The sequence below is a fragment of the Wasmannia auropunctata genome, unplaced genomic scaffold (assembly GCF_000956235.1).
Source record: "Wasmannia auropunctata unplaced genomic scaffold, wasmannia.A_1.0 LD335998.1, whole genome shotgun sequence".
In the NCBI taxonomy this organism is placed as follows: domain Eukaryota; kingdom Metazoa; phylum Arthropoda; class Insecta; order Hymenoptera; family Formicidae; genus Wasmannia; species Wasmannia auropunctata.
In genome coordinates this window covers 191,026-212,706 of record NW_012026892.1, presented here as the reverse complement: position 1 = coordinate 212,706, position 21,681 = coordinate 191,026, and the positions used below count along the sequence as shown (strand labels likewise).

The 21,681-nt window shown below is 35.1% G+C and overlaps 5 protein-coding genes across 7 annotated transcripts in view; 2 read left to right on the top strand and 3 right to left on the bottom strand.

Moving 5' to 3' along the window:
* LOC105453546 (uncharacterized protein CG43867) overlaps window positions 1-6,680 on the top strand; it is a 65,257-nt gene extending 58,577 nt beyond the window's left edge. For 2 of the 3 annotated variants that reach the window (XM_011695598.1, XM_011695599.1), the window contains 8 exons: window positions 1,094-1,386; window positions 2,000-2,333; window positions 2,630-2,869; window positions 3,057-3,196; window positions 3,305-3,434; window positions 3,519-3,728; window positions 3,815-3,950; window positions 4,295-6,680. In XM_011695598.1, the coding sequence (XP_011693900.1) occupies window positions 1,094-1,386; window positions 2,000-2,333; window positions 2,630-2,869; window positions 3,057-3,196; window positions 3,305-3,434; window positions 3,519-3,728; window positions 3,815-3,950; window positions 4,295-4,359 (1,548 nt within the window). In that variant the 3' untranslated portion in view covers window positions 4,360-6,680. The remainder of the gene's footprint in view (window positions 1-1,093; window positions 1,387-1,999; window positions 2,334-2,629; window positions 2,870-3,056; window positions 3,197-3,304; window positions 3,435-3,518; window positions 3,729-3,814; window positions 3,951-4,294) is intronic. The other variant, XM_011695600.1, reaches the window with a different exon arrangement.
* Window positions 6,681-6,817: 137 nt separating this feature from the next.
* On the bottom strand, window positions 6,818-8,191 carry LOC105453545 (N-alpha-acetyltransferase 20). The gene is made up of 6 exons (XM_011695597.1): window positions 7,999-8,191; window positions 7,870-7,894; window positions 7,535-7,625; window positions 7,318-7,447; window positions 7,101-7,237; window positions 6,818-7,015 (listed from the first exon to the last, which is right to left on the bottom strand). The coding sequence occupies exons 1-6, from the start codon at window positions 8,049-8,051 to the stop codon at window positions 6,930-6,932; spliced, it is 522 nt and encodes a 173-aa protein (XP_011693899.1). The 5' UTR covers window positions 8,052-8,191; the 3' UTR covers window positions 6,818-6,929.
* A 579-nt stretch (window positions 8,192-8,770) lies between these two features.
* Window positions 8,771-10,599, bottom strand: LOC105453544 (probable signal peptidase complex subunit 2). The gene is made up of 3 exons (XM_011695595.1): window positions 10,330-10,599; window positions 9,539-9,843; window positions 8,771-9,273 (listed from the first exon to the last, which is right to left on the bottom strand). Exons 1-3 carry the CDS (start codon window positions 10,366-10,368, stop codon window positions 9,033-9,035), a joined length of 585 nt encoding a protein of 194 aa, XP_011693897.1. The 5' UTR covers window positions 10,369-10,599; the 3' UTR covers window positions 8,771-9,032.
* Window positions 10,600-11,755: 1,156 nt separating this feature from the next.
* On the bottom strand, window positions 11,756-17,418 carry LOC105453542 (integrator complex subunit 8). The gene is made up of 13 exons (XM_011695593.1): window positions 17,162-17,418; window positions 16,694-16,879; window positions 15,936-16,353; window positions 15,567-15,804; window positions 15,253-15,489; window positions 14,933-15,178; window positions 14,434-14,683; window positions 13,902-14,312; window positions 13,570-13,824; window positions 13,105-13,354; window positions 12,790-12,908; window positions 12,288-12,637; window positions 11,756-12,042 (listed from the first exon to the last, which is right to left on the bottom strand). The coding sequence occupies exons 1-13, from the start codon at window positions 17,295-17,297 to the stop codon at window positions 11,923-11,925; spliced, it is 3,216 nt and encodes a 1,071-aa protein (XP_011693895.1). The 5' UTR covers window positions 17,298-17,418; the 3' UTR covers window positions 11,756-11,922.
* A 311-nt stretch (window positions 17,419-17,729) lies between these two features.
* Window positions 17,730-21,681, top strand: part of LOC105453543 (DNA polymerase theta) — a 10,828-nt gene continuing 6,876 nt past the window's right edge. The window contains 10 exon segments of the mRNA XM_011695594.1: window positions 17,730-17,902; window positions 18,043-18,547; window positions 18,550-18,726; window positions 19,306-19,536; window positions 19,618-19,871; window positions 19,958-20,090; window positions 20,261-20,462; window positions 20,665-20,860; window positions 20,935-21,104; window positions 21,343-21,610. Coding sequence (XP_011693896.1) covers window positions 18,065-18,547; window positions 18,550-18,726; window positions 19,306-19,536; window positions 19,618-19,871; window positions 19,958-20,090; window positions 20,261-20,462; window positions 20,665-20,860; window positions 20,935-21,104; window positions 21,343-21,610 — 2,114 coding nt within the window. The 5' untranslated portion in view covers window positions 17,730-17,902; window positions 18,043-18,064.

The following is a 21,681-nucleotide window of genomic DNA, read 5'->3' as shown; positions in this document are numbered from 1 at the left end:
CGTCTCATGTAATGTCAACGAACGTAAACGCAACGCTTTACGGTTGGTACGGTAGATTCACGCGGCCTATAAGAGCTTTCATTGACACATTTTAATTTTCATGCAATTTTTGAGGGTTTTTATACCGATTACGCGTTTTTATTCGATTAACACGTAGAGTTGTGCGGTGAAATTTCGATTTCTCGTGCTTATCTACTAACTAACTACTATCGAAACATAATTAATTCAAGTTGAATCTGCTACTTTCTAGTAATGCAAATTTTTTTATAAAAGAGAGATCTACGTATCACGTGAAAAATCAGTTAATTGAAGGAAATCAATTGAGATTTATACTCCAAAGTTACGAATTTCTAACTTTTGAGGGATCATGGGATAATTTTCAGATTTGTTTTTGGCTTTCTATTACTTCTCACTTATTTTATTATTATCTTATTTTATTAATGTTATTCTTTAAAAAGAACCATCTAATCAAAAATTAAAGCAATATTCTTTCCACATTGTGCGCACTTAAATTGTATTGTTACGTCTTATTTCACTGAATAAATGGAAAAAGTCGAACTTAGGAATTTGAGAAAATTAAATATACATTTTTTCAAGTTCTTAAAAAAATAAAACCACTATGTTGCACCGAAAATTTTATTTAAAAAGATTATCTGTTTTATCACTTGTGCGTAACACAAGCAACTAATTAGCTAATATACTAAGAATAGAAATGAGTAAAATAGAATGGAATAGAGAACTAAGGATCTTTAAGCTAATCCTCGCTTTCGCTCGAAGGACAGAAATTCGATTTGGCAGAATTGATCTCCCTCAGTTTCTTTTAACCCGCTGATTTTTCGCTAAATGTACATATTCACAATCGAAAATCTAGTATCTACGCATACATATGGAGAATGAATATCCACCTGTAAAATGATAGATAAAAAAAAGTAAATAGTTGAAGAGATAAATGAAATGATAACGTCATGAAAATATCGCGACGTTTCGTTTACTCGTGGAAAACGCGTTTACCCTTTGACGACGAGAAGTAGTATACTAGGATTGGCTGAATACATGTGCCGGGACATAGTAGTATGCCAGCATACCATTACAGCAACTCCTCCTCTGCGCCACGCAATCGCTCTTCACCTGCGATACGCAAAGTCCCGCGGCAAATGGCAGCGGTGAAAATGCGGACGCGCAATCAACGGCCTCGACTTCTCACAGTCCTCCGCTCACGCAGGGCCACTCGACCTCCACTATCTTGGACTGCAAAACTAATCCCGCGCAGTATGTGCTTATCCAGGGATGGCAGCTCCTGGCGCTCGCCGTTTCCCTATTCCTGCCCAAAAACAATCGGCTACTATGGTACCTGAAACTGCACCTGCAGAGAAACGCCGACAGCAAGTGAGTGAGAGCCGGATCGGTGAGCGGATCGATCATTGCAGAGAGAAACGTGAAGGGGAAAGCCTCTCTCTCTCAGGTCATTCCGCGAGGAAATAAGAAGAAAAATCTTTTCCAGGAAGGGGAACAATTCCTAACAATTGCGCTATTCTGTGATTTATTGTATTATATAACGTAAACATAAAAGTAAATTTTAAAATCAATCCGGAATTTTGACGAGGAGTTTTAAGGCAGTTCTTTCCAATAAGAATGAAAATATTAGTTCTTTAAGAGATAAGATTAAGCTTGTAAGACTCGTGAATCTTAATAATTATATTTCCGTTCATTTTTCGCAAATATAAGTTAGGTTTTCGATCCGTTTTTCTTTTCCGCAAATATAATTAAAGGCTCCGTTAGAAACTTTTTCTCTTGTTGTCAGAAAAATTCTCAAAACTTTTCTATATGCATTACTAAAGCTATTTTCGATTTATAATCTTTGTGATAAATGGATCTATATTAAATTGATTAAACGAATCGAAAAAATTATAAAAACACGTCTTTTCTGCAATGATAGATCCAATTCTAACTTTTGCTAATTGATTTACCATGCATCACATTGGCGTTGTATTATATCCAGAACGGAATGCGGCAAGTATGCGGCTTATTGCGAGAGAGCGTTGGAGAGAACATTGCAAAACGGTAGTAGAGAGGTGAAGCCGTCGAGAATGGAAGTACTGTCGATACTCATGAAAAATCCGTACCATCATTCATTGCCGCACGCCATACCGGTTCACTTTTTAAACGGCACCTATCAGGTCGTGAGCTTCGACGGTAGTACGACGATAGAGGAATTTCTGAACACTCTGAATCAGGAGATCGGCTGCAGGGACGTTCATCAGTCCGGCTTCACGCTATTCAGCGATGACCCGATCGAAAAGGATCTGGAGCATTTCATCGATCTAGAATCGAAGGTTCGTATAAAAATTGAAATACACGGCCCGGTCTAGCGCGCGTGTTCCCTTTAGCGCCGAGATACGACCGTGTCTCCTAATTGCACGAATTTATCTATTTAAGTTATTCGTCTAACTTGAGACCATTCGTGTAAAGAAGATATTAAATTATCACGTATTTAAAATATACATACTACATTAACGATACAATTTATATTGCATTTCTCTAATGAAACCTATAAAATATTGAAAATTTTAAATAGAATAAAAACTTGTTCTATTTCAGTATTTAAGATTTAATATAAATTATGTTTCAGCTATGTGACATTATCTCAAAGTGGGAGACAGCGTTACGAGAGAAGGGCTCGGGCAAATTCGAGAATACTAGAGTAATACAATTGACATACAAATCTCGTTGCTACTGGCGGCAAGCTGCTAAAATGGAAACGGACAAGGAGAGGCTCTTGCTGTGTTATCAAGTGAATCAACAAGTTGTGCAAGGAAAATTTCCCCTAAATCGTGAACTCGCTTTTGAATTGGCATCGTTGATGGCACAGGTAATTTATTTTAATTAAACATGTATTACATGTTATTTGAAATATATTTTAAATAATTGTAGACGTATATTTTATTATCTAAATTATTTTATTTATTTATATTAATTATCGTAAAAGATAATTACATAAATCATTATTCTCTATAATTTTATCTTTACTCTGCACGATCATTTGATCAATTTCACAGATCGATTTTGGAGAATACAACAATGATAAAGCGCGCGGCAGTGGCCCCGGAAGTGGCAACCCGCATCATCTCGTACTCCAAGCCCTCGACAAATTTTATCCATTACGCTATCGAGCCAACATTACCGCCGATCAATTGAGGTGAATGATCGATAACTCAATTCAGTATCGACAGAATATTTATATAATTTATAATGTTATATTGCATTTGTCGCTGTTTTATAACAAATTATTTTTTTATTTCATCAGGGAATTGCAGGAGAAGTTGCAGGAAAAGTGGATCGCTTTAAAAGGACGTAGCGTAGTGGATTGTGTTCGTATATATCTCACATGCACCAGAAAGTGGCCTTTCTTCGGAGCTACTCTGTATCAAGCGAAGGTATAAAGTAGGAATAAAATGATTGTATAATTATAATTATACACGTGTGTGATTCGATTTTATATTTTCAAATATTTTCTACAGTTGAAGCAAGGCGATCCCGTGACGGTCTGGATAGCGGTTTCCGAGGACAGTGTAACATTGCTTGAATTACAAACGATGGCCGTTATGTGCCGGTATAATTACGCGAACATAATAACGTTCGGCGGCTGTTTGGATGATTTCATGCTCGTCGCTTGCCCGGACGAGGGTGCGGCTGAGCAGAAACTGCTGTTCGCACTCTCTAAACCTAAAGTGCGTATAGTTACAACGTCGTGGAGAACTCCTTGTAGTAATTTAAAAGAATATATTTATTTCATCCATTTTCATCCCGTTTTCAGATTTTGGAGATAACGTTATTGATCGCCGACTATATGAACGCACTAGGCCACGCATTACCGGGTACCCCACAAATGAATACTCTAACACGCAATGGATCACACCGGTCCATCAAATCCACTCTGAGACCTGCGACTGGTTGGTGAAAAAGAGATTTCTGTTTTCTAAACGTGTTACAAAATTATAATTATACAGGATTGTTTTCGAAAACTGATAAGAGAATAAATAAGAGAATAAAATTACTGTAAACATTGATTCAGAACACCCATTTTTAATTAACTCTTTCTGTATCGTGAATGTTGATGATCGATCTCTTCTCAGAATTAATTTCTCGATAGACAAGCAACAAGTTAAAAGTTAAAATTGATAGATCTTTAACCGTGTGATTTTTGTGTCTAATAAAGTATCAATTGCATAGTCATATTGGTCAGTAATTAAAACTATCTTACAAAAATAATGCTTGGTGAATTTTATGTTTGCAGGTTCAAGCTGTCTTCCAACTCAACCTGACATATTGAAATCTACGCCAGATCACCAAAGACCTTAATAAAAAGGCTCGTCGCGTTAATCTTTCGGAAAGACAATGGGAATATATTTCTTGAATTCGCGCGGAGATCTGATGAATATTTTCTTTTGTCGTTTGTATCATATAAAGTTATTAACTAAAGGCAGCGTAACAGTGCAGTATTATAGTATCGTACACTGCGACGTGCGGTGCATCGTTTTTTTTTTCTGCAAAACGAAAAATATGTTCGCACACGCGTTCGAATCATGTTTACGTTTACGTCGTATGTGCATGTAAATTAGTATCGACGTTTGTAAGAAACGTTGTGTCTGTGTAAATACTTAACTAATAAGCGCAAGAGTTGAACCACAAACGATCGTACTGGTGGTTTAGAGTGCGGCCGAAATCGAATCGAATCGATCTGTAACACTGCCTAACGTTAGTATGCGCGATTACACATCGAATAGTTTCAACCAGCGGCTACGTACCATGCTGAGACTTTTGCTACGTATTTATATATCAAATTATAAAAACGACAGAAGCGACAAAGGATGCGTAGAATATTGCGTAATAGTGATGTATTCACACCGTATCGTGTATATATTAATCAAAGTTATTAAATGTTTAGGAGTATATCTCTCAAGTGACACAGCGATGCGTTCTTTCCCAATTTTTTCAAAATGTCATTTTCAATTCTCTGTCGAACGGAATATGTCCAAGTCCCCATGAATGTTATCGCTATGTCATATAATTTGTAACACACTTTCTTCTAATTCTATCCAACTGTTTTTGTTGCACGTCTACTTTTACTAGACAAAAAAAATCTATACTTTAATTTATTTTACCAAAATAAATTAATTTTTGTGTTACAGATTTAAATTTAATTAAAATTCAATTTGAGGATTTAGATTTAAGAGATCCGAGTTATGTGTGGGAGGATTTTAATTTAATTGAAATTGTATATTTCATGATTGGAATTTATTCGAAATTAAATTCGATTTTGTGATATTCGGACAAGAACGGAAAGCAAATCAAGGGAAGACAAAATTATTTAAATTTATTTTACAAATCACATATTGCAGAATAGTAAATAGATTTGATAAATGGAACTATCTCATTGATGTTTATTCAACAAAAAAAAAGATATTAATTATTTTTTTCTCTTATTTTTAAACGTCATTTTTTCTTTTACGTGAAGCTACTCGTGAGATGAATCAACAAACAAACAAAATCTGATATACTCATAGTGTTTTCCATTTAGCGACACAAGTCGATACAAGCGTCGTTCTATCTTTGTTGTCACTGGATGTTGAAAGAAGACAGAATGATGCTTGTGTCGACTTGTGTCGCTAAATGAAAAGTGCCCATATTAACTTTGATAACAGCTAGTCTCGTATCTGATATTTATTTAAGATGTAAGCGATTACATGGTTTCTTTTTTTTTACAGATACACGACCAAATAGATGATAATTGGGAACGTAATTTACTATTTAATACAATTAACGTTGCGTTCCTGCGCGTAATACGTGTGCAACACCGTGTATTAAAACATACGTAACGAATATAATGTTGTCTATAATATATATACATAGAGAGCGAGAGAGTGAGAGAGCGAGAGAGAGAGAAAGAGAGAAGTTTTGTACTCGCGTTCGACGTGTCCTACATAACTAGTAAACGTCTTCCTTCTAGCGGTTACAAATTATGAGCTGAAAGTAGGGCTTTCGTGCAATACGTACAAGACTTCTACGGTTTTGTAATTTTTGAGATTACTATGCGTCTGTCCCGAGCGGAATAGCGGGTCTCGTAGGATCTCTGCAAGATATCTTCCGGAAAACGCCTCGAAAAAAATCCTTCAGACATCGGACATCCTCGCGATCCTCCCGTAAATATCCGAACGGGCGCGCGTATACTCATGCTTCATTTAGCACATTGTGAATGTTTGTACGAATAATTCGAACTTCAGACTATTGAGAGCAGTACAAAGATATGCAAGAACGACATTTTGTCCTTAATTTTTTATATAATATATATTGAAATGCTATCGCGTGGGTGATTAGCACCTGTGTATCGTGACGTAGTTGAAGGAATCGTACGCGTATTACACTCACTTATTCGTGTAAATATCATCATCATCACGAGAACGGACTTGCGTTTCTAAGAAGTTAGTAGAATCAAAATAGGCAGCTAGCAGTTTACACAATCGAGCTCTATTTGGACCGCGTTCTACCGAAAAAGCCTATCTCACGTCTTACATTTATATTTATTATTCGTATTCGAGAAAACAAAAAAGGTACGAGCGAGACAAGTGGAAAACATTGTGTACTATTGTACAGAAGAACAAATAAACTGCACATTAATACAATTTTACAGACGTCGACGGCGGCTGTCGAGCTTTTTTTATCTCACTTGAAAGAGATAGAATACGAACGTTGATAAAAAAAAAGACATAAAAAAATATCCATAAACTTGATGTAAAGAGGTCATCACAAACGGGGACCGTACATTTTTAACGACCTATATTTCTGATATACTCAATTTTATAATAATTTGTACACCCAATTTGTTTATAATTTACTTTTCAACTTTTGTCAATGCGAGAAGTTGAAACGTTTCAGTCCACCTCTTCCGGTCTCACAGGATGCGTTAATGGAATCATAGATTTCTTTTTCACATCTTTTGACAAGGCTTTTCTCATATCTAAAAGTAAGAAGGTATTTATTACATCTCAAGCCCATAAAGATTTGTTACTTCAGATTTCTCAAAGAACATAGATCCTATCTACCATATGCATCTTCGTCTGGATCCCCATTGTAATATTCCAGTACTGTCCTATACACAATATATCCTAATTGCTGGTACATGGTGATAGCCACCTTGTTGCTCACCCTAACAAAGAGATCCACGAAATACGCCTGTTTCCTGTTTGAACGAAAATATATGTAATAAAAGGTATATATTGATGAGGTATCGTCATGGTTAATCAATAAATTATAGCTTACTTTTCGGATACATCCTCAAGATACTTCATCAACATCGCAGCGAGACCCAGTCTCCTGTAATCGGGAGAAACTGTGAGGGCTGTTACGTGACCATGCCAATTTTCTCCGTGACCCTCGGCCTTTCCCATGACTTTGATTTGACAAATAATAGTGACTGTTAACTTTAAGCAATGAAAAATCGCACTTGCAAGAATATATTGGAACCGAATGGACTTACTGTAACCCATAATTTCACCGCTCGGAGATTCTGCCACTTGAATGTACTCCGGCCAGTGTGAAAGGTAATGCATATAAAACGAAAGCCCGTACTAAGCAGAAATGCGAAAAATCAAGGAATATACATTGAAAGATTTTAATGTTATTTCAATGAAATGCAATTCGCAATCAATGCTTTTTGGAACAAAGACTGATTTATCATCTTACTTCAAATATTTACGGGAATGTTTTATGTTATGATTTACATGATAACACTATTAATAGGTTGGTGATGAAATACTTGCTAATAATACATTATCAATCTATCAATTTTCTATCAAGTATAACAAAGGATACCGTTTCTGTGAGCGGATCCAGATTCCTGAAAATGACAAACGCAATCATAACAATCGGCAATAAATAAAATAATTATTGTCCAACTGAATTTTAGGTTAGGACGAGGGAAAGTGCCTGAAAATTACTTACACATTGTTAAATTTGAACAAGTCGTTGCATGTGAAGGGCCTAAGCGTCGTCATTTTCGAAAGTTGTAAAAGATACAATTTACTTTATTCACTTATCGATAAAATTTAGCCGAAACGGAGAACGGTTGCATTCAACCTCAAAGCGGTATTGCTACAGTAGGCGGCGTAGGCGCCAGCCATCTGCCATATACGCATACACTTTCGTAGTTGTATTTGTAGCTGTCAAGCCGTTATGTATGTATGTGGGTACCGTATGGCATCACAGAGAGAAAAAGAAAGTATCTCATATCACAATAATTAAAATATTCTATTAAAGTCCTCCAAAAGTCCAATGATTGATACTATTAAAAATACTATTATATCCAATTATACTATTAAAATTATTATATTAATATCCAATTATTAAATTATTTTCAGATATAAAATGAGAATTGAAATTTCTCAGGAGTCTCAAAAAATCGTCAAAATTAGAAAAATCAATTTGGATAAAAGATAACGAGAATTATAAAGCGCATTTCAAGACTTTCAAAAAATCATTATCAGAATTAATATATTCAGATAGTAAGAATTGGAATATCGATGTACACCTTACAAATTTCGAAAATTCATCAAAATTAATAAAATATATAAGAAATTCTTTAAAATCAAAATTACGTTAATTAAAATTCTAGTTCAAGTATCATGTGACCAATTTCGCTTCTTCCATATCGGATTGATGCAATTTTATCGGCGACCTCTCTGCAGGATACCTAGGGATAAGTAATAAATGCTCGTTTGTCTAGAAAAGGATTTGTAATTCCGTTCCCGTCATTCAAGTGTCGAATATAATAATTACAATACATGAATGAAAATGCTTGGTTTCTTATTTCTTATATTATTTACATCGTTACACGAGATTAAAAGTGTACGTGAACTGTGTGTATCACAGAACACGAAGAACGCAACAGAATTTCTTACGAAAAAAAACCTTATTTACTTTAGAGAAGAAAGCCTTTACTGGTTAGTTTATCCCCGTTCTATTATTCGAGAGCACTGTTACTTCTCCTTGCGTTGCGACGTCAGACTGTCATGCATGCTCATCACCACGGCCTCTAGCAATTCCGGTATCACCACGCCGTTAACGTCGATGAAATTCGCGACGGATTTGGTCACGCTTGCCTCATTGAAGCTTCCCACCGGGCTCCTAACTGACAGCACCAGATTGTACTTGTCGTCGTATTTCTTCAAATAGGAACTCGCCTCCCAAATCATGTCAGGATTGAAACCTGCTGGATCTCTGAAAGTCAAAGAGATTATATTATCTTATACAATTCTGCAAATCTGTATTTCTATTGTACATTATTCAGTATTAAATATGACCTGTTCAATACTCTCGCTCGTAATAATAAAAAAATGAGTTGAAACGAGTGATGTGTAAGGAGTAAAGTTTAAAATGAAAAGACAAATGGTTTAAATAAAAATATTACATAGAAATGAAGAGAAAAAGAAGGGAATTATAGATTGATAAATTATAGACTAGATATATATATACACAAATTCACCTTTGAATTGCAACTACAAATATGCCCTTCTCTTTGTACGTCGTATACAACGTCAAGAGTCCCATTAGAAAGAAATAGAAGGAGACGCAGGCTATTAAAACAGGCTTGGAGGCCGGGAATGGATACAAGTAATCGCACAACAACGCTACGATGGCTATTGTAACGGCGATCCCGCAGAGGAACAGTCTTCCGTCGAGGAGGGAAAAATTTTCTATGTAGTTATATTTCTTCGTAAGTACATCCTTGACCGCGTCGTCCAAGGCATTTTTCACGGCTGAGCCGTCCCACTTATTGATTTTTATGACCTGCGGAGTAAGAGTCTTTTATTTCGTTTCTTTTTGCGAAAAGAAAATTTATTTTACGCGAAAACAAATTACAGGTCGTATTATAAAAAGTTATGTAATTGTGTTGCACGAAGAATTACGCAGAAACGTCAGAATTTTTAATTGAAACAGATAAAACGTCTTGCTCTGGATTGAAAAATTTGAGGTTCAAAGTTCAATTACAATTTTTCAGTTACAATTATTAATTTGCCAATCGTGATATTCAAAGTACAACATATGTACTGTGAAAGGAAATAATTGTACAGCCAAGGGAAGACCCGTTAAAACATTAAATCCCAGTTGTCCGGAGTGCCATACGTGGCAACGCGAACGACCGTATTGTCGGCGGAGGCGAACGATCGCGCGATTCGACGCAACAATTATTTTCGTCTCGTGGCACGCGCCGTTCGCGAAATGACATTTCGGTGACGGATGAGAATGATTTCAGTTATGAGTGGGGAAACATACGGAATTCTCCGCGGCGGCGGCTGCACCCATCGCGACCATAACCTCTCGGCAAAATACACGTCGCGTCTCTCCTCGGGATACACGTCGGACGAATGATCGGGCTTGGCTCGGTTCGGCGGACTCGGCCGACCCACGTCGATCGCTGTCAGCCAATCCCTAACCTCAAAATTGCTCCTGGCAACACGTATACGATTATTTTTTAAAGGCCGACGTCTTCAAGTTCAATTATCCTGCACCAGAGAGAACGGAAGGGAGGCCACGCCGGCTTTTTGGATGGGACCGACAATCTCCTCCGTACACTAGCGCCCCACGTCCACGTTTTCAAAAAAGGAACTACGTACATACGTCTATCTTATAACATTGCCGATCAAATCATAGCATTAAAACGTGGTTCGTGTCCGTGCTAATCGTGTATTATACATATACATATGCCTCATTCTTCTTTCTTTTTCTTTTTATTTCTCGCAAAACTTCATATTACATAAATTAATTATATATTTTTTTTTTAATTAAAGATTTTAATACAAGTACATATTAAATGTTATATGTGTAAGCTGATATCATACAAAGTATCGTCTTAATATGCAATGTAACATATTAGAATGAACAAAGGGAAAGATTTATTATAATATAGTAAATCATAATATAGTTTACTGATTAAATATTCTTACACAGTTGCATATTGTTATCCAGGGGTCGGTTGTATATATAATATTATTATATTTAAAATATGTATTTTAAATTAAAAAAGTAAAAGAATTATTTAGTATTTATTATTCTAAATAGCTTTTAATCTATTTTTTATTTAATATTTTAAATACGTTTTTGGTAAATATATTTTATATTTATCATTTTAAATAAGTTGTATGAACTCCTTTACTGGCCCCTGTGATATTTTATTTTAAATAAGTTTCTGAAATTTATTTTATATTTGTTATTTTAAATAAGTTGTATCAGTTATTTACCACATGAGACCGTAAAATTTTCGCGCCCGTTTAAACGACCAAATTTCGGATATCACGACAGTTGTAATTATAATTAATCATAAAATTAAGAAATATCTCACGCCTATCTAAACGATCGCGTTTCGGGGCTCGCGATCTTCTTTGTTAATTATAAATAAGACTGTTGCGAATTTCTCGCGCCCATTTAAAAACGACCAAATTCCGGATATCGTCAATGTTGTAATTAATTAATCATAAAATTAATAAATATCTCGCGGCTATATAAACGATCGCGTTTCGGGGCTTGCGATCATCTTTGTTAATTACAAATAGAACTGTTGAATTTCTCTCCCATTTAAACTACCACTTTCCGGATATCACGAACGTTGTAATTAATTAATCATAAAATTCTTAAATATCTCGTGGAAACGCGTCTTCACGTCGCGCAAAACCGGGAATTTTAAATGTCTAACAATTTTAGATGATTTATATCAATCCAACATATATTTATTTTACACATCGTCTTATACACAGCACAGTACATTTACACGTAAAAAATACGCAATGCGTACGGATGTACGTATTGCAGTATAATATATCCAGTATTGTAATGTATACCCTTTAAAAAAAATTCTTTCAAGCAATCCTTTTAATAGACGTACTGTTTCGCCAGCGCTCTCAAGAATTTAGCTTTACGAATATTAGCCGCTTCTCTTTGGATCTCTTCGTTGTTGTTAGAGTTTAATTCCAGCAAACCGATTACCTTGATCTGCAAAGTAAAATTGTTATAGAGGGCAAAAATGTAAAGAGATCTGCCGATCGTGTAATATCCAATTATTCAAAATAATTGAAATGATTGATATTCGTAATTATATCACTATTATTAAATCATTTAATATTTGGTTGACTTGATTCAGTTATTTATGTTTTTTTCAGTTATTTGACTGATATTCGTAATTATATCACTATTATTAAATCGTTTAACACTTAGTTGATTCAGCGCAAGTTATTTACCGCGAGTTGCTTTCTGTGATGCTCTCCGCGCTTCGTGTGCAACTGTATAAGATACTCTAGCAGCGTTGTATCCCAAATACAATGATAATACGCGTCCATAGCATCAGCCGCGGCACAGCTCTTTTGATCGCTGGCTGCCATTTTGAATGCCAGAGAATAATCAATTTCCTCCAAAAACTGACACAGCACAGCCGCCTGAGTGTAGCACTGCAAATGAGCGCAACACTTGATCATCCTTCTGTAAACAAGATCGTCTATCTGCGTGCGTGGAATGGGTTGACTGAACAAATCGCTGGCTATCATGATTGCCTCCAAATAATATCTCATTGCACTTTCGTAATAATTTAGAACTAAAAAAGAAAACAAAGCAATGTTATGTTATATATATATATATGTAATACAAATGTAATGCAAGTAAAATACAAGTATAAATAAATATATTTAATATAAAACAGTATTGCATATAATATTTGATATTTGTATTTGACGAAACGAGACGTACCAAAATTAAGATCACCCATTAGCCTCAACCAAGGCACATTGCAGGGATAATATTTTAGAGCTTGCGTCAGCAATTGGAACAATAGTTCTCCAATATGTCTGATGTTATATGAATTTGCACTGTAAACATTAATTTCTACATAAGTATCACTTGAGTCACATTGAATATATTACTAATATTTAAAATACATTAGTAATATTGAAAATATCAAAATTTTAAATTGTTAATGTAATATAAGAAGATGTAATTATAGGATTTGTAAAAAAAATCTACTACGATCAATACACAATATGATACTACAATAATGATACGCACTTTGGTACTCCAGCAGGCCAAAGGGATAGATACTGCGTGTGTAATTCCAGACTAGACTCATCGCGCAAGATGTTGCGCAAACGAGCTAATAATGATATCACCACAGTGAGAACCATGGGTTCCCGTAGTCGGGTAAGTGTAAGGGCAATACTAGCGGCAACGTCTCTTGACGTACTGGAACTTCCGCTGTTACTGCCGCTACTGCTCCGCTTTTGTGACTGATCCCTAGTGGGGCCAAACGCTGCTAAAACTGAAAGAGCACATGATTTTATTTCATTTATTTTATTTTATTATCTATTTTCTTACTTTTAATTAGACTTTTATTTGCAACACTCGCGTTTGATGAAAAATTCTCTTACTCTGAGAGAATTATCATTTTACACAAAGTTTTCAAAATATTATATAAATCTTTTTTTTCTGTAAAAAAAGAGATTCTGTATATGTGGCTTTAATAAAAATACATACTCATGTCCCATGCGTCCCGCGGGAATTTGCGGGTTCCTTTGTACTTGACAATGTCCTGGCAAACGCTACTAATGGCAGCTGCGAATTCGGTGTAATTCCAGCGCTTCTCCAAACCAGTAAGATACTCCCACTCAGCCATGTTCAGAAGGAAGACCGTACAGTACTCTATCACTTCCTGTCGCGGAATCAGCTGATCGGACCCTTGTAATGCTCCAAGGCACTGTTTACTCCGTACAATCATACTTTGAACATCACCTGAAAAAGTAATACAATCGTATCAAATTATTACAAAAATTCATCGTTCTTTCATTCTTAATTCTTCGCGTACGTACAGACGTTTGTCGCCGGCCAGGCCTGGAAACACTTCCATATCTCGACAAGCAGGCATTCCCAGTTCACTAATTTGCACAGCTTAAAGATTAACGAGCCCCCGCTCTTCACGTGCTCCTGCAGTTCTTTGTCCAATATCTTGAGAAGCTCGATGGCGCCGTCGAAGCTTTTGGCAGTCACCAATTCTCGACTCTTCGCGAGTAAAACGTACGAATAATCCTGGATAAAGCCCCTAGGAAGTGTCATCACTACACTCTGCAATGGAATGGGTAACTCCCAACAGCCATTCACATGGTATAACGGTTTCATTCGATGTTTCCCGTCAAGATGAATCAACGTTTCGCGGATTATATTGGAATCATATGACTCTATCAACTTTTGTTCCAATTGAAACACTTCGATCCTCGAGTTTTCTATAAATTTTAACAAAAAGAAAATTTTAGTCAATTTGTAAGACCGTGAAATAAAGTCTCAGTAATATCTTTGATATTTTCTTTCTTTTTTTTCTCGAGAGAGAAAAAGTTTTATACTTACGTATAAATGGTACAGATGGGATACCCCAGTCGTTACGTAGCAACAAGTCCGGTATTTCTATCTCATCAGAAGCAGCTGCTTGCTGAACAATTGTGAGTTCTGCTTCATCGAATAATGACGTATAGGAAGGATTGTTGAATAACTTTGAAGCGAGCCCTTCTATATTAGCAGTGTTTATAAGATAAAGAAGATAACGCGAGATTCGTTTTTTATCCGAAATCGTTGCCTTTTCCAAGATATTATCTAAAGCCTAACACATAGTATAAAATTTAATTAATAATTCATTTAATAATTATTTACAAAAACAGTTTTATTAAAAATTATATGAACATAGTATTAAATTAGCGTACACTCGAAAAAAGTTTATTTTACAAAATAATGAAAAGAAAAATCAGGAAACTTTTATTTTCAACTATTTAAAAGTTAAAAGAATAATTTTGTCAGTAAGTAGCGAACTTAATTGAGAAACATTCGAAAATGCAAATAAAAGCTATTTTACCCAAAATAGGACATCCAGACCCTTCGTACCAGCTGCCTTAATTTCAGTTATGTAGTCACCCAGGATTATGCTGTCATCAAGGATTTTTCTAACCAGATTCAAGCACTCTATTTGCAGGAGAAGATCGCGGGCGACCACGAATTTCCTATTAGCCAGTCCACCTTGCACATCCAGCTCCAAATTATCTCTATAAACCTGCGGTATCTCCCTGAAAACATTATCTGCTTGCAAAATCTGCAATATATTCTGCAGATTTTGCGTGTATTGTGAATACATATTACTCGGAAAGTATACACATAAATGCATAAAAATATACCTACAGTGTATTGATCCTTGATAGAGGCGTGCAAACGCTGCGTAAGACTAGGCGTGATTTCGTCTAGCGGCACTTCGCACGCTAAACAACAGCCGTCCAAGTACTCTTTCTGCACCTTGCAGTACGTTAATTTTTCCGCCGGATGAAAATTACTGTACAACTCCTTCGCTTGTTTAATATGGCGTTTGGCCTCTTGATACTCTTCCCTCAATAAATGAAACATCGCGAGGTCATAATGTATCTAAGAAACAAATCAACATTCCGTTATTTCCTCTCTCAACTTTATTGAGATACCAATAATATCCAGCTTGCTCGTACCTGACATTTAAAGTGATCTATGTTCACCAGGCACATATTTTCCCAATTTTGCTTAATCTCTGTACTGTCCTCAGTCAGCATTTGAAAAGTATCAAAGGATAGAACCTTTGGTTTGATATCGGTCATTTGTAAAATACTGTTCAGGGCACTTACACTGCTTGGTATGTGCGCTTCTAATTTCCTAATAATATCATCTACTATACCAGGAGGTACATATGTCGATTCCTGAGTACCTGGTCTGATTTCCAATAAGATCATTTTATTTCCAGCTCATAATAAAGTAAAATCATTTCAAAGTATCACAATATTTTATATATATATATATATATATATATATATATATATAAAATATATCATGGAAAAACTTACATGTGAAGTAACTGTTGCTTCGGTTGTTTATTGCTGAGAGCCCTGCAAATGATTGCTCTTAGATGCCATCTGTAATACAAAACCAATGTAAACAGGAGCTGGTCAGAAGTGGTTTCCATAATGAATTCTGGAATTGTAGGAATTTCTATCACGACGTCCCCAGTGATATAAAATAGATCTTGCAGTAATGTCAGCTGTATCGGCAAAGGTAACTTCTTCTCCAGCACATCCAAGTCCCATTTGAGATAAGCCGCTACTTTCAGAGAAAGTATCTTTAATGCTAAATTTCTGTGAGACCACTTGTTTATGCCGTTAGGCTTTACGTCGTTCAATTCTGCATCAATTGCTTTTGGCTCAGTCTCTTTTTGGTCGGAATTAATCGTCATAAATTTTATTATCAGGTCTGTAGGCGACGGATCTAAAAATTACATGTATATAAAAATTTCACTTAATGTAAAATTAATTTTTCGATGCTACGTGAATAAATCGCAAATGTTTTATCAAATATACAACTGTTGTAAATATACAGATATTGTAAATGTTTTATCAAATATACAACTGTTGTAAATATACAGATACTGTGTACAAAATATACAGTTTTGGAGTCAATTTAATATTATTTAATATTGGAAATATTGGAAATATTTCTAATCACAAAATACTTCAGAAAGAATATTCTAATATTTCTAATATTATGTTAATATTGTTTCTGAAATATTTCGATTCCATGTGGTTAGAATCGTCTAATAATTGTTTACCCGGGAAAGGTTTTGACAGGTGCTTCTGCAGCAATGAGGGATTCAGTAAAAACTCGAACCAGAGTATCGTATCCGGTGAGATCGGCACGGTGCCCGGTCTGAGCAGATCCACATCCATAACTCCGATATTACCATTAATATATCCACAATTAATTAATTTAATGTTGCGTTTAAACGCTCGAATTACTGTACAAACATAACAAAAGCACGGATCATGAAGAATGAAGATTGCACACTTCTTGACGCATGTGGACGAATGCCAATCTTTCACCACGCTATTCTTCATTGATGAAGTTCACATTTTAATTAACTTAATCGCAATTAATTTCTCAAATAATACACGTATTAATTTATTAATATGGAAATATCCATTTAATTAATTAATTTTTTATTGCTTAAGACATGAAAAAAGAGAAGGTTAGGAACAACGAGTTATATAATTGGAAATTTTGTTTTAAACAACTTTACCGATTAATTTAATCGCCGATTCAATGGAATTTGATCGATTGCTCCAAATTGGCTGTTTTTTTTTCCTCGACCCGAACCCTTTGACTATATAATCATGGACCGCTAGTTGCCCCGTCCCACCACCCCTCTCACCCATAAGGTTATGTATCCAACATGAAGTTGGCTTTAGCCCCGCCTCGTGTGGCAAATTGCGGGAAATTTAAAGGATATCAGAAGGATGTAAGAATTAGATGGGTGGTTGTTAATAAATATTATAACAAAATATAAAGAATAATTAATGTATATAGATATAAATTTTTATTGTCCTTGAAATATTGTCATTTTAGTATTATTATGTCTTACAAATGTATTGTGTTGCAATTTGGTTTGTATATTTCCTTCATAAAAAAATTTAATATCTAAATATGTTCTAATAATAAATTTTATAATATCATATTTATGATTTTCTAAGACCTCTAAATCTTTTACATGTTGATCAAAATTTTTAAAAAGGTTATCAAATGTTAAATGTTGTAACACATCATTAACTATTTTATAATAAATGTTTTTAATTTTTAATTTTGCTTCCAATTTATAAAATAAAAATTAATCTTAAAGGAATTCTCGGAATTCTATTGCCAGATACTGCTGCAGGCTGCTACCTTTATTTCTCCCAACTACCGCTTTGCCACACGGTGTCGCTACAGATCTTGGCTACCAACGTGAAGTTGGCGTCAGCGGTCCATGATTATATAGTCAAAGGACCCGAATTGCTGGGATAAATACATAGGGATTTCTCGATTGGCATTTGACGTATGTTGGACTGACTGGACTAGATGGCAACACTCGCCTGCTCTCAGAACGATTTAAATCGCCTCGGTTAAATCCGCCGAGAGACTCGCAGCTGGCCTGGGTGAAGAAATAATGCAATCTTTCGGCGATGACACTTTCTTCGCTTGCATAGACATCGAAAGGAAACATCAAATCTTGCAAGCGGTGGATAAAGTCCCTTTGCAGGAAGGAAACGTCAGTGATCTGGGTAAATATTTCAAATCGACCTCGCCACTGTCGGGATTCACGAGCACGAGGAACGACGTGGATCGCGTGGACAGATCGAAGTTGTCTGATTCCGGCAGAAAAAGGATCGGAGAAGAGAACGCGTTCGGCCCCGTCAATTTCGAGGACAGTATTATATTTCCCAAGGTCAACGGCAGAAGGAATGTATCCTCGGCCGCCGGTACCTCGCGAGAAAGCAGGCCCTTGCCGTCCCCGAGAGATCGGAGCCCTCGTGCAACACCCAAGAAGAATGTTGACACAAATTTGAGGGAGAAACATCGTCTCGGCACAGCCTGCAGCGGTACGAAGAAACGCGATGTGTCCAGCACTCGAGGTGTACTTTGTAAAAATGCAGGTCTCCTGCTAACAAGACGCGAGATGCAACAAGTAGTGGCGACGTCAGAACGTTATTGACCGTTGATGCTACGTACAGTAGAGAAAATTCGGAATTCGTTATCTCGACTCCGCCTATTTGCACTCAGGATCGTTGTAAATTGGCATCGTGGGGTTTGCCGCCAAATATTCTCGAAGTATTTATACAATATTTAATATATTTAACAAATTTTTATATACACATTTTTATATACACATAAGGTGTATTAGAAGATGTACATTTTTTGTTTTGTCATAATTTTTCTTAAGTCTTAAATTAAGTATCCCTATAATGTATTGTCAAATATACTTAGATATTTATTAAATTTCGAAATATTTATTAAATGCTCGTTAAAGTATCTGTCAGAATCGAATGAGAATAGAGAATCAAATAAAAATTAAGTGATAAATTAAGATTTGCTATTTTTATGTATTTTTTTGGGATTCAAGATGCCACAATTCTTCAATTTTTCAGTATTAAATAATTTCAATATTATTCTTGATATTGAAATTATTTAATACTGAATAATTGAAGAATTGTGGCAACTTGAATCCCAAGAGATACATAATGATAGTTACAGAGTAACTATCATTATTTGTAATTTTTGGATATTTTTATATGTATAAAAATGACTATATTTCTCAGATTTAATATGGTATAAGCAGTATTTTTATATTTATGTATGATATTTTGTGGAATTGATTCAATGATTTTGATAATTACCATTGTTTTTCAGAAATACATCGCTCGTGGAGTCGAACGCATGTTCACATGGCAAATGGAATGTTTGTCAAATCAGCTAGTAATGCAAGAGCGAAAGAATCTCGTGTATTCCGCGCCTACCTCTGCAGGGAAGACTTTTATCGCTGAAATCCTGTTAATTAAGACCGTTCTAGAGAGACAGAAGAAAGTGATCTTTATCCTGCCATTTGTTTCTGTCGTTAGAGAAAAGATGTATTACTTCCAAGTAAGGATATATTATAAGTGAATTTATTGTGCATCAGTATTTTTTATAAGCAATGGATAAATTGATAAATTTGATAATCAGGATTTACTGTCTGACGTTGGAATAAGAGTGGCGGGATTTATGGGAGGGAACGTCCCGCCCGGAGGATTTGCCGCTACTCACGTTGCAATAGCCACTATAGAGAAGGCGAATTCCTTGGTGAATCGTTTAATGGAGGAGAACGACTTGAGTAGCTTAGGAGCTGTGATAATAGACGAATTGCATCTACTCGGTGACCCTAATCGTGGCTATCTCTTGGAGTTGCTTCTGACAAAGTTGAAATACATGACTCTCCAGTGAGTTTGCTGATGTAATTGAATTGCAATTTTTGCAATATGAAAGTGCAATATGACTGAAAGTCTTCCATAATTTAACTTTTCAGCAACAATAACATTAATATACAACTGATAGGCATGTCGGCCACACTGCCGAATTTAACTTTGCTAGCCAAATGGTTGAGTGCAGAACTGTACAAGACTGACTTTCGACCCATACCTTTGAATGAATATTGCAAGGTAAAAATATGAAATAAAAAAATTTTTTTTATTTTATTGTTAATTATGTTTACTTATTTTTTATTTTTATGTTTATTTGAAATAATAGAGATTTGATTGTATTTTATTTTGCTTAAGACATAATCTAGAGAGATTTCGATATTGAAATCCAAGATAATTTCTGCTTATAGATAGGAGCAAATATATATGACAACAAATTGAACCTTGCCAGAAAATTAACAGAGTTACAAGAATTAGACACAGACGTAGATAATGTTCTACAGCTTTGCATTGAGACAATAAGCGCCGGTCATAGTGTGTTGATTTTCTGTCCCACAAAGAAATGGTGTGAGAAATTGGCAGAGCAAATTGCTGCAGCTTTCTACAAGTTAGGTCAGCTTCAAAATTGTCTTTAGATCGAATTTGAATAAGTATAAATTTGTTCTTTTTACCAGCAGTTTTTATATTTTTTTATGATTTTATTATTTTATTCTTTTCTCTGCAAACTATAATATATCTGTTTTATTTAAAAAACTACAAAATGCAATTAAATGAAAGATCTTTATCTTTAAAATTTATCTCAATTTATCAATAGGTTGTGAAAAGACAGAGCTTGGTGAGATGTTAAAGAGAGAAATCAACTCCGCATTAATCCACGAGACTTTGGAACAATTAAAACGCAGTCCAAGTGGTTTAGACAATATTTTGAAGAACACGATTTCATTCGGCGCTGCATTTCATCATGCTGGACTTACGATGGACGAACGTGATATTATAGAAGGATCCTTCAGGTGATAATCATGTTTTTATTTGGCTGACAAATCTGTTGTTTTGTATATTTTTAAACTTGACATTGTTATTTTAGAACGGGATCTTTGAGGGTTCTTATAGCAACGTCGACGTTAAGCAGTGGTGTGAACTTACCTGCACGAAGGGTAATCATAAGATCACCTCTATTCGGTGGCATTCCATTAAATACTTTAACTTACAAACAAATGATAGGACGCGCTGGTCGTATGGGGAAAGATAGCGCAGGTAAGAAATATCAGAATGAACGACATCACTTAGTCATCTTGATTATATTAAATCGAAAGATGTCTTTCAGTTTTTGAAAAATATGAAAGAAATAATATTTGAAAATAGTTAATGATTAATTATAATTGTTTTGTAATTACCTCTAATCTAAATTATGATAAAGAAAATTATATAAAATATCACACACCAAATACTAACATTATTAATACAATGATAACGAGAATTTTATAATTTTCAGGAGAAAGTATATTAATATGTAAACCGAACGAACGTAATGCAGCTATGTCATTACTCTCTGCAGCTCTGGATCCAATTGAATCTTGTCTCAATGATTCCACGCTACTAATAAGAGCGCTGTTAGAAGCAGTAGCCAGCGAAGTTTTATACACATACAAAGATTTAGAGCTGTATATTAATTGTACTTTGCTAAGCTTGAGTGATCAATCTGATGTGCGAACATTTTCCAATGAAGCGATGAAATTTTTATTAGAGAATGAATTTTTAATGTAAGTATATATATATATATATATATATATATATATATATGTATATATATATATATATGTAATTAATTGAA